We start from the raw sequence: 12,128 nt of genomic DNA, 5'->3' as shown, positions 1-12,128 counted from the left end.
AACAGCCCCAGCTCCCTCAGCCTCTCCTCATGGGAATTGTGCTCCAGACCCTTCCCCAGCCTCGTTGCTCTCCTCTGGACCTGCTCCAGGACCTCAATGTCCTTCCTGAGCTGAGGGGTTGGTGACCCCACAGCCCTGGCAGAGCAGAAGCACCCGGATCCTGCCGGGAGCGTGACAATCCCAGGGCGTTCCCACAGCCCTGTGTTGGATTGGGATTCCCTGATGACAGGTTGACATTTGGGTTTTAAACCCAAGCTTTTCCAACCTTGTAGGTTCAGTTGCTGTGTTGGTTTAGTGAGAAAAACTGACGTTGTGTCCAAATCCCAGGGTTTTCATCTGGGCTTTCTGGGTTCCAGTCGATCCCTGGAGCTCCAGGAACCACCTGCACTTCCAACCTTCACCACCCTCTGTGACTCCCTGTGTGTTTCATTTCAGGATTTCCTAAGGAAAATGATAGAATCATGGAATGCTTTGGGTTGGAAGAGGCATTAAAGATCATCTCATTCCACCCCCTGCCAGGGGCAGGGACACCTTCCACTATCTCAGGTTGCTCCAGCCTGGCCTTGGACACTTCCAGGAATCCAGGGGCAGCCACAGCTTCTCTGCCCAACCTGTGCCAGGGCCTCCCCACCCTCCCAGCCAGGAATTCCTCCCCAATATCCCATCTAACTCACCCTCCTTAGCTTAAGTCCACCACCCCTTCTCCTGTCCCTCCATCCCAAAGTCCTTCTCCAGTCCCTCAGTGTTTTTACCAGGATTCAGCTTTGTGTATTTTTTGCTCCCTAAACATTTTTTTCACCCCTCTGAACATGGATCCAGCCCTTTCTGCTTCCCCACCCCCTTCCCAGTTTTCCCACCCCCCTCCAGTGTCACAGGTGGTTTTGCATCACCCCTTTGCTTTCAGTCTCCTCAGGTGTCTTTTTTACCTAGATCCAAACCAGGGTTGGATTTTGCTGCTCTGGCTGTATTTGACCCTTGTATTGTCTGGTGGGGTGGACTGGGATCTCTGGTTTTTCCTGGAATATGATGGACAACCTGGGGGGAGTGACATGGTTGGGTTTGGGGTTGTGTTTGAATTTTTCTTTTTGACTTATCTCTGACTAAAACCTTCTTTGAGAGCCCTTCCCATAGTATAGAGCCCAGGAAAACCCATTTGCTGGTTTCTTCTCCTCCCTTCTGCCTTTGGCTTCTCTTCCATAATTTTATAAAACCCAAATGCATCACCTTGGACACATCAAAACCCCGGGAGAAGGAGCCAAGGGATCCTTCTGGGACATGAAGTGGGATAGCAGGAGGAAAATAAACTCCCTGGGATCAGTGATGATCTAAAAGGGACCCACAGTGAGATTTTGGCTGCTGACTTTGGATTTAAGTTCTCGGGAGCTGCTGGTCCGACTGGGAAGCAGACAGTGGAACCATTTAGCTTGGAAAAGCCAACTTCTAAACATCAGGGAAAAGGAAATGTTGGAGGAACCTGTTGGGCAGTGCAGCGTGGCAGGGGGGGTTGTGCAGCTGGGCTTTTCTTTGGGAAAAGGCAGCAGGAGACATGGGTTTCTCCTGGAATTCCGGTCGTGGCTTTGCTCAGGGATGCGGGTGGGCAGCAGTGTTTGCCACTTCTCCCGGGAATTTCACAGAATCGAGGAATATTCAGAATTGGAAGGGACCCACAGAGCCCAACTCTGAAGTGAATGGCCCAGTTTGAGGGATTTGAGTGCAATTCCCAGGCAGCAGCACAAGGAAGGGCTGGAATAACTTCAGAAAAGGAGCTGACTGAGTGATGCCGGAATATGGGAAGGATGAGCAGTTCCAGGAGCTGCTGTGAGCACAGAATCCCTGTTGGAGGAGGCTCAGTCCTGCCTTCCTGAGCATCAGGCCCTGCTGGAGCAGCACTTGGAGCAGAGGCACCGAGCCAGCATTAAACAGGCACAGAAATTTGGGAAGTGGGAGCAGGACCTGGGCGGGCAGCGCCCGTTCCCAGCCCAGCAGGAACTCCAACAGCAGCATCCCAACATCCCCCAGCAGCGAGGAAACCTCAGGGATTGCTTTTGTCTCTCCTGTCAATCCCAGCTTTGTGCCATGGCCCCTTTGTCAGGTGGAGCAGGAGCAGGAGCCAAAGGTCAGGGGCTCGATTTACCGGGAGCCTCCAAGTTATTAACACGTCTCAGCATTCCCGGGGGGAATTCCCTGTGCCCTCTCCTGCTGGAGGCAAAACCCGTGGTGTCAGGGTTAATGCAGGGCCAAGGGCAGATCAAAGGAGCCTCTGGCAGGGTGGGTTTCCCAAACTTCCTTTGGAAAGGAGAGGTGCCACCAGCCACATGTTGGAGGGGCACAAAGACAAACCCCCAAATTCCAGAGATGCTGAAGTTGCAACCACCTGGAAAAGGGCAGGAATGTGTGGTAGGAGCTTCCAGTCTGATGCTCCGAGGGCTGGATCCAGGCTGGGAGAGCTGGGGGGGTTCCCCTGGAGAAGAGAAGGCTGCAGGGAGAGCTGAGAGCCCCTTGCAGGGCCTGAAGGGGCTCCAGGAGAGCTGGAGAGGGACTGGGGACAAGGCATGGAGGGACAGGACACAGGGAATGGTTTCTCAGTGCCAGAGGGCAGGGATAGATGGGATATTGGGAAGGAATTCCTGGCTGGGAGGGTGGGGAGGCCCTGTCCCAGGTTGGTCAGAGAAACTGTGGCTGCCCCTGGATCCCTGGGAGTGTCCAAGGCCAGGTTGGAGCAACCTGGGCTAGTGGAAGATGTCCCTGCCCATGGCAGGGGGTGGGACTGGATGGTCTTTAAGGTCCCTTCCAACCCAAACCATTCTGGTATTCCATGATTTCCAGGGCAGGGTGACAGAAGGGGGTTTGGAGCATTACTGTGAAATATTCGGTTGGAAAACAGCGATGGAACCATGGAGCAGGAAACTCTTTGTTTTAAGGGAAAGAGGAGCTTTTCTGCTGTTGTTTTTGAATTTTGCACTCCTTTGATTTTTGGGGAATGTTCTGTATCTGAGGCTCAGGTTTAGGACATGTTAGTCCCCCTTCCTGACCTAAATAATTGGAATTTGCCTATATATCACTATATCAGGAGCTGTAAGTGTTGCATGGACGACAATGGATGATGCAGGAGAGTGTTGGGAAGGAGGAGGACGAAGGTGATTTTCCTTTCACGGCCCATTTTGCAAACCTCTCTTGCAATTCCCCCCTTTTCCAGCTCCACCGAGGTCGACGACATGATCCGGAAATCCACGAACCTGCTGCTGACCCGGACCCTGAGCAACTGTTTACAGACCGTCATCAAGAGGAGGAACGTGGGGCTGACGGAGGTGGGACGTGGGTTTGGGGTGGTGGGACAAGGGGGAACAGCCTCCAGCTGCTGGAGGGCAGGAATAGATGGGATATTGGGAAGGAATTGCTGGCTGGGAGGGTGGGGAGGGGCTGGGATGGAATTCCCAGAGAAGCTGTGGCTGCCTCTGGATCCCTGGAAGTGTCCAAGGCCAGGTTGGAGCAACCTGGGCTAGTGGAAGGTGTCCCTGCTCATGGCAGGGTGTGGAATCAGCAGGATTGACAGTCTCAACTCAAACCATTCCAGGATTCTGGAGCCCCTCTGCTCTGGAGCCAGGCTGGGAGAGCTGGGAGGGTTCCCCTGGAGAAGAGAAGGCTCCAGGGAGAGCTGAGAGCCCCTTGCAGGGCCTGAAGGGGCTCCAGGAGAGCTGGAGAGGGACAAGGGATGAGGGGGAATGGATTCCCACTGAAAAAGTGAAGATTTAGATGGGATATTGGAAAGAAATCCTTCCCTGGGAGGGTGGTAAGAAACTGGAATAAATTTCCCAGAGAAGCTGTGGCTGCCCCTGGATCCCTGGGAGTGTCCAAGGCCAGGTTGGAGCAACCTGGGCTAGTGGAAGGTGTCCCTGCCCATGGCAGGGGGTGGCACTGGATGGTCTTTAAGGTCCCTTCCAACCCAAACTGTTCTGTTATTCCATGATTTCCAGGGCAGGGTGACAGAAGGGGTTTGGAGCGTTATTGTGAAATATTCGGTTGGAAAACAGCGATGGAACCACGGAGCAGGAAACTCTTTGTGTTGAGGGAAAGAGGAGCTTTTCTGCTGCTGTTTTTGAGTTTTGCACTCCTTTGATTTTTGAGGAGTGTTCTGTATCTGAATTAAAGTAAGAGGAGCTCAGGCAACACTAGGAAAGCCAAGTGGGAACTCTTTGAGAGGATGGAGTGGGTGAGTGGACCCATCTAAAGGTGACATTTAAAGCCATTTCTGCCTATTGTTACAGCACAAACACAATTTGGGATTCTCTTCTCATGATCCATGCTTTTTTTCTGGGCAAAATCAGATTTCTGACGAGTTTAATGCACATAAATCGTGGTTCTGTGGGAACATGGGATCCCCAAGGCAGATGGAGACGGTGGTGTGACCTCTGTGTTGTTATTAAATAAGTAGATATTATTAGAGTTTAATTGGCTGAACTGTAGGAACGTGTCCTGTTCTCTGGACACTGTAAATTCCCTATGGAAATGAGCTTGGGGAGTTTAAGAGGGGAGTTTGGGAAGTTTAGGATATGAGATTGGGAAATTGGGGAGGTGAGTTTGGGGAGTTCAGTGCTTTTTCAACACTATAAATTTACATCTCTGGCCATATTTTCACTCACTTTCCAAGGTGCTCCTTGCTCTCTCCCAGGGTTCTCTCTCCCATCCTTGTTTTTTTCCTAATTTGGTTGAAGAAAATCCACCTTGAGCATCTTCATCCCTTCCTTCCTCTTGTCTTTGTGAAACCATCTTTTGGCCAAATGGAAGCACGGGGTGTTTTCCTTCAAAAATTCCTCAAATCCTTGGTGATCTTAGAGGTCTTTTCCAAGCTTAAGGATTCCCTTAAGAAAAGACCCCCAACAGGAAGGTCTTGGACAACAAGAAGGTCTTGCTCAACAAGGTCTTACCCTTCCAAATTGAAGAGAAAATCAGAATTTGAAGGAGCCTCAGAGGGAGCAGGAAGGTTCATAGCAAGTGGTGGAAGAGAATCAGAGCATTCAGAGCTTTCAAAGCTGTGATTTCAAGCTGATCTGGACCATTCTGATGATCAGGGAAGAGGTTTAGGAGGAATTTCAGACAGTTGGAAATGTCTAATTGACTTGGAACTGCAGGAAAATACATCCTGATTGTGGTAGCACGGGGGAAACACAGACGAGCACTTGTTTGGAGGCAAAAATTGGAGAATAAAAATTAACCTGAGGAATTCAGGGGTGAGAACACTCCCAGTTACCCCTGTAAGGTGTTTCATGGAGCAGGTAAAAAACAGAAGGAGTTCAAATAGGTGATAATTTGATTTTTTAAAAATAAAAATGGGACTGAAATCGAAGAAGTGTTGGCTGGAAGGGACTTCTGAGGTGTTACAGAATCCCGGGATATCCTGAGCTGGAAGGGACCCCCAGGGATCACCCAGTCCAACCCTCAGCCCTGCACAGGCCCAGCCCCAAGAGTCCCCCCCTGTGCCCCAGAGGATCAGCCAAACCCTCCTGGAGCTCTGGCAGCCTTGGGGCTGTGCCCACTGCCCTGGGGAGCCTGGGCAGTGCCCAACCAGCCTCTGGGGGAAGAACCTTTCCCTGAGATCCAACCTGAGCCTGCCCTGACACAGCTCCAGCCCTTCCCTGGGTGCTGTCCCTGTTCCCCTCAGAGCAGAGCTCAGTCCCTGCCCCTCCTCTGCCCCTGCCCAGGCAGATGAACTGCAGTGAGGTCTCCCCTCAGTCTCCTCTGCTCCGACCTCCCGCTGGGATTGGGATCGTTGCTCACTTGGATCGTGCCAGCCGTGGCTTTCTTACCTGACTTTTCCTTTCTCCCAAACAGAGGTCCCAAAGCTTCTCTGGGCACCCTGTTCCAGTCCTGCACCTCCTCCCTAATGACTTTGTCTTCCTCATAACCACACTGAACCTCCCTAATGTGACCATCACCCTTCCCGTGTCATCCAGCACCGCCAAGAGTTGGGCTCTGTCATCTTTTGTGGCGTCACTTCAGTGTTCCTGTGCCTAAACCACTTAAATCACTGATTAATCCAATCCCATTCAGATCTGTGGGTGTTTCAAAACCATTCCTGTAGAGGAGGCGGCTCCAGACGACCACACCACGCTCCAGCAATTCAATTATCATTTAATAATAGTTCTACAGCAATTAGAATTAATCCAGCACTATGATGCCTTCTGGGTCTGGGAGAGATCTGGTTGCCACCAGCACCCTCCCAAAAGCCAAACCTGGTGGTTTCTTTGTTTTGCCTCGGTGTGATGCTGCTGGGTGTCACTCCAGGTGTGGGTTATTTAGGGTTCACTGGCAGACAGAAGACATTTTTTTACCTTCTGTTTTGTCAGGGCAGTTTTTTTTTGGGAGGCCTGTCGTGCTTGGGCAGGGCTGACACGAGCCCCGAGTGACAGCTGAGTGTACAAAAATCATTAGAAATAATTACCTCCCGTGGTATCAGTGGCTGTCATGGGAAAGGCTTTCACCCCCAAATTACCTTTTATTTAAGTTTCTGCTGTTGGTAAAGGAGGAGACACTTTGAGTGCGGAGCGAAGCTCGCTGTGTTTGCACAGCGCCAGCTTTTCACGCCAGAATTCCTTGGATTTAACCTTGGATTTAACCTCCCTGGCTTCGTGAGCACCACGGTTGAACCCCCTTTTTATTTTTTTTTTGCCTTTACAGCTCGTGCAGATTATTATAAACACGACCCACCTGGAGAAATCCTGCAAGTTCCTTGAGGAGTTCATCACCAACATCACCAACGTGCTGCCGGAAACCGTGCACACCACGAAGCTCTACGGGACCACCACCTTCAAGGTGAGAAATCCAGGGGCTCCACCTCCAGGAGGAGCTGCTGGAGAGTGTGGATTTGGAGTTTTAGGCAGCTGGGCTGGGCCAGGAGATGGTTTGGTCATATTTTGGGAAGTTTGTGACGTCACTTTTGGGTTCCTTCGGAGCGTTGCTTTTGTCGAGATCGTGAGAGTTTGTGGCCTTGATTTACAACCCTGATTATCTAAAGGATTACAATATTAATAATAATAATAATAATAATAATAATAATAATAATAATAATAATAATAATGCTTTTGATCAAAAGCCTGATAATTTATTTATTTTTAAAACAAATTTTCATTTTGCTGTTTGAGCGCAGTGTGACCCCATGTCTGGCCATGATCTCCTCGCCCCAGAGGAGAACAGACTTCCAGAGCTTTAAATTTCTGTACCTTTCCACTCCTTTTAGCAGTGTTCCCTAAAAATCAAGGCTGACAGGAACTCCCAGACTTCCCAATCTTGAAACCCTACCCCAGGAGTGTTCACACACATACTTTACATGGAATCTTAAGGCCATGATGAGTCAGGTGTGGGGTGTTTGAATTGTGTCCCATGGGAACAGCAGGGAATTGGTTGGGTGAGCTTTACCCTTGGGATAACTCAGCAGGAGACTAAGATCTCCTGTCCTCAGGGAAGTCCATTCTGGCATCACCCACCAATTTGGCCTAAAGCTGTTTCCTGCCTTTTTTTGGCAGAGGGGTCTCCTCTGTGGCCTCCTGCACCCCACACCTTTTGGTTTGGTGGGTGTTCCTCTTCCATCCTCCACTAGATTTGTCCCGAGGTTCCTTCAGGGGCAGAATCCCCCTGGACCTGGTGGCACCTGTCCCACCAGTCTTGAGCAGCCTCATGGGTGCTCCCTGAGCTTTGAGTTGTGCCACCTTTGGGTCGGATGGTTGAATCCCTGTGAGGATCTGTGGTGTGGAGACCCCACCCCACGCAGCGTTTCCCCCGCAGGACGCCCGGCACGCGGCCGAGGAGGAGATCTACACCAACCTCAACCAGAAGATCGACCAGTTCCTGCAGCTGGCAGACTACGACTGGATGGCCCTGGAGCCGGGCAGCAGGGCCAGCGACTACCTGGTGGATCTTATCGGCTTCCTGCGCAGCACCTTCGCCGTGTTCACCCACCTCCCGGTAAGGCAGAGCCGCCAACTCCCTTCCTTTTCCTCTCCAACCATCCCATGGTGTTGTCAGAATTCCGGGTTGCTCGAACTCGATGGTGTGTGGTGGAAATGGGGCCTTGTGCTGTTGGTTCTGACGTAAAAAAAAAAAATCTTGTTGTAAAGTAACACGTATTTCATGTGTCACCACAAATTGGGTTTCCTGAGAGTCTCCCCAGTTGTTTGCAGGTCTCATTACACACGTTGAGGCACCATCACAGCCCACCGAGCACCAGGAGGGTCATCCTTCACTTCCCACCTGTATTTTTAGGGAAAGGTTCTTCCCCCAGAGGCTGGTTGGGCACTGCCCAGGCTCCCCAGGGCAGTGGGCACAGCCCCAAGGCTGCCAGAGCTCCAGGAGGGTTTGGCTGATCCTCTGGGACTCTTGGGGCTGGGCCTGTGCAGGACTGGGTGATCCCTGTGGGCCCCTTCCAGCTCAGCACATTCTGTGATTTTGGCTATTTTAACGTTCAGCTTGATGGCCGTCCAGCATTTTTTTTTTCCAAGAAATCCACTCTCTGAGTGTCTTATTTGAACTGCAGATATATTTCCAAGTGTTTGTCAAGCCACTGGTGCCTTCCATCAAAATCCTGCTCCGTTGGAAGGCAGCCTGTGTTTCTTTCTTCTCTCTGCTGTCTGAAATACCCCCGTGTGTTTATGCTGTTGTTGCCATCAAAAATGTGGTTTGTGTTGCTTTTTGCACTTGGCTGAGTGGTGTCTCGTTGGGTAGGAAAAACAGAATCATCAGGGAGTTTCATTTTTTGCTCAAAAACCTTTTTTTCCCCCCTCTTTAAATAAGATTTGTTCTGAGCTGTCTGGGTATACCCGGAGGAGGATCTGGGATCAGCAGGTATTTTGGAACAGCAAATCCACTGCTTTTAGTTGTTCTAAAAGCAAATTTCAGATCTTTTTTTACTGGCCCTGTGATTTATTTGTTGTTCCTGGGTGCCCAGGATTGTGCCCACACTGGGCACACTGGGCATCTTTCATGAGCTTGGGTATAAACAGGAAAAGAAGATTTAACAGTCCCCAGCGGTGGTTTCCTTCATCCTGCTTGTTTGTTCCCTGTGATTCCTCTTCTGGAAGGTTGTTCCAGCCCTCCAGAGCCGTTTGAGGAGGTGTTACATCCCCAAAATTGTGCTCCTGTCTTTGGCCATCCCAATCCCAATAGGAAGGTCTGGGAGCAGGATGGAGCTGAGGATTTGCTGTGGATGGAAAGGGAAATGGAAGTGGCTTTCCTGGTGTTGTTGAGGAGAAGAGGCTTCCTTGGTTCTGTTATCTCTGGAATAAACTGCTAAATAAAGTGTTGCCTCCTGTGCAGAGGGATTGGAAGGGCTTTTATCCATCTTCTTGTCCAGGTTTGTTGCCCAAAAGTCCCCTCCACTGGCATCTGGGCAGTGTGGCTGAGCATGGCCCAGGTGTGGGGGCCTTCTGGAGCCAGGAGGTGCTTTGAAAGGGCTGGAGTGCTCCTCAAAAAAAGGGAGATGATGCTCCAGAGGGGTGGAGACCCCTCCCAGGAATCCTACTGGGAATGCTTAATGGGATTAGACAGGGAGATTGGTGTCTGCAGCAGAGCGTGGAGCTCGACCAGCAGGAGAGATGAGGAGGGAGCCCACGGTGATGGATGAGGTTGGACCTGGAGCAATTTGTCTTCCTTAAATATTAATGTTTCCTTTTGGAGTGAGTTGGGATTGTCTGGGGGGGTTGGGAGGACACTCATTGCTCTAAAAAGCACTGAGATGGATAGAATCATAGAATCATAGAATCATAGAATCATAGAATCATAGAATCATAGAATCATAGAATCATAGAACCAGCTGGGTTGGAAGGGACCTCCGAGATCATCGAGTCCAGCCCTTGATCCAACCCCGCCGTGGTTCCCAGCCCATGGCACTGATGCCACATCCAGTCTCACCTTAAAAACCTCCAGGGATGGAGAATCCACCCCTTCCCTGGGCAGCCCATTCCAATGGCTGAGCACCCTCTCTGCAAAGAAATTCTTTCTAATCTCCAACCTAAACCTCCCCTGGCACAGCTGAAGACCCTGAGCCCTCTTGTCTTGCTGAGAGTTGCCTGGGAAAAGAGACCAACCCCCCCCTGGCTCCCCCCTCCTGTCAGGGAGTTGGAGAGAGTGAGGAGGTCTCCCCTGAGCCTCCTCTTCTCCAGGCTGAACAGCCCCAGCTCCCTCAGCCTCTCCTCATGGGAATTGTGCTCCAGACCCTTCCCCAGCCTCGTTGCTCTCCTCTGGACCTGCTCCAGGACCTCAATGTCCTTCCTGAGCTGAGGGCCCAGAACTGGACACAGCACTCCAGGGGTGGCCTCACCAGCGCTGAGTCCAGGGGCAGAATCACTTCCCTGGCCCTGTTGGCCACACTGTTCCTGCTCCAGGCCAGGATCCATTGGCCCCCTTGGCCACCTGGGCACACTCTGGCTCCTGTTCAGCTCCCTGTCCATCCCCACTCCCAGCTCCCTCCCTGCCTGGCTGCTCTCCAGCCCCTCTGTCCCAGCCTGGAGCTGCCGGGGGTTGTTGTGGCCCAAGTGCAGGACCCAGATGAGGAGAAGGCTCCTGGCAGCCCCAGGAGCCGAGGAGGCCCTTCAAGGAGATGCTGCAAAGGGCTGTGGGGAGCTGGGGGTCTCCTCTAAAGCTTTGTAGGAGAGGTGGCTCTGGGAATTTTTGATATGTGTTGGAATTTCTTCCTTCAGAGGAGTGTGGAGATGCCACCACTGCCTGTTGTAGGTGGGTCCCTCCATCCCCTTGCAGGCTGTGGTGGGGGAGAACAAACCAGGAAGAACCAGGGTGGACCTAAAAGGGCCTCCAGATCCTTTGGGGTCTCTGGTTCTTCATCCTTTTAGGGTTCAAGGGTCTTTTTCCAGCGGCTTATTTAGGAAGACGTTGAAATTCCTGCCCTTTGCTGATGAAATATTGGAAATAAGTTGTGTAGAAGCCCCCACGTGTCTAAAGCCAGGCAGGCAAATGATGGAGATGGTTGGGAAAGCACCAAAAATGTGGGATGAGCTTCAGCTGTGAAAGGAGAGAGTGAGAGGGGAGAAGGAACAGTCTCCAGAAAGGGTGAATTATGACTCCAAGAGGATATTTCAGGATTGTTGGGGAAAGGTGGAGCTGTTTCTATACTGCTGATCCAAATCCAGCCCAAATTATGAGCAGTAGAGCTAATGATAGAACAAAAGATATATTTATTTTATTTTAATTTTATGTGTTTTTATTTACTTCATTTTACTTTATTTTATTTTATTTTTATTATTGTATGTATTTTTATGTATTTTTATTTACTTTACTTCATTTTATTTTATGTATTTTTATATATTTTATTTATTTTACTTGTTTAATCTTATGTATTTTTATTTACTTTTTTTGCTTTATTTTATTTTATGTATTTTTATTTACTATATTTTACTTTTATTTTATGTATTTATTTTATGTATTTTTATTTACTTTATTTCACTTTATTTTATTTTATGTATTTTTATGTATTTTTATTTACTTTATTTTACTTTTGTTTTATTTTATGTATTTTTATTTACTTTATTTTATCTTATTTTGTTTATGTATTTTTATTTACTTTATTTTACTTTATTTTATTTTATTTGACTTTATTTTATTTTATTTTACTTCTAAAAGTTTATTTTATTTTGTATTATATTATATTTTATTTTACTTTTTTTAAATTTCATTTTATTTTATTTTTTATAACACACAAACAATAAATCGCTGTGGTGTTGGGATCTAAGAGGAGTTGTTTCTCTGCTGGGAATGAGTTTTCAGCCTGGTGCAGCTCTAAAATCCAGGATTTCCAGTATCTCCTGGAGAAAAGCAAGTGGAGCATCCTTGGAGCATCTTCTCCTTCCTTTCTGCAGCTCCATCCATCCATCCCTTCCACATTCCAGAGCTGATCTTTGGGTACATTCCTGAATTTACACAATTTTTAACAAGTGAAAAGTGTTTTCCTGGTATTAGAAGCCACAGTTTTTTTGGAAGGAAAGAGTCAGGAGCTGTGTAAGCATCAGGAGCTGGAATTCCACCTGGAATTCCACCTTCACCTGCTGCTCAAAGAACCCCGGCCTGGGCACGTCGGTGGTTATGGCACTAAAATTATCCCCCCCAAAAAGCTCCATCCTGGGATA

At 49.3% G+C, this 12,128-nt stretch overlaps 1 protein-coding gene across 1 annotated transcript in view; it reads left to right on the top strand.

Moving 5' to 3' along the window:
- The window catches only part of EXOC6B (exocyst complex component 6B), a 326,193-nt gene that overhangs the window by 208,056 nt on the left and 106,009 nt on the right, over positions 1 to 12,128 (top strand). Inside the window, exons 16-18 of the mRNA XM_027701907.1 lie at positions 3,197 to 3,308; positions 6,676 to 6,810; positions 7,780 to 7,959. Of these exons, the coding sequence (XP_027557708.1) occupies positions 3,197 to 3,308; positions 6,676 to 6,810; positions 7,780 to 7,959 (427 nt within the window). The remainder of the gene's footprint in view (positions 1 to 3,196; positions 3,309 to 6,675; positions 6,811 to 7,779; positions 7,960 to 12,128) is intronic.

This window comes from Neopelma chrysocephalum, unplaced genomic scaffold (assembly GCF_003984885.1).
Source record: "Neopelma chrysocephalum unplaced genomic scaffold, ASM398488v2 Primary Assembly neopelma1_174, whole genome shotgun sequence".
Classification (NCBI taxonomy): Eukaryota; Metazoa; Chordata; class Aves; order Passeriformes; family Pipridae; genus Neopelma; species Neopelma chrysocephalum.
Note: the sequence above shows the minus strand (reverse complement) of the source record. Positions and strands in the feature narration are given on the sequence as shown.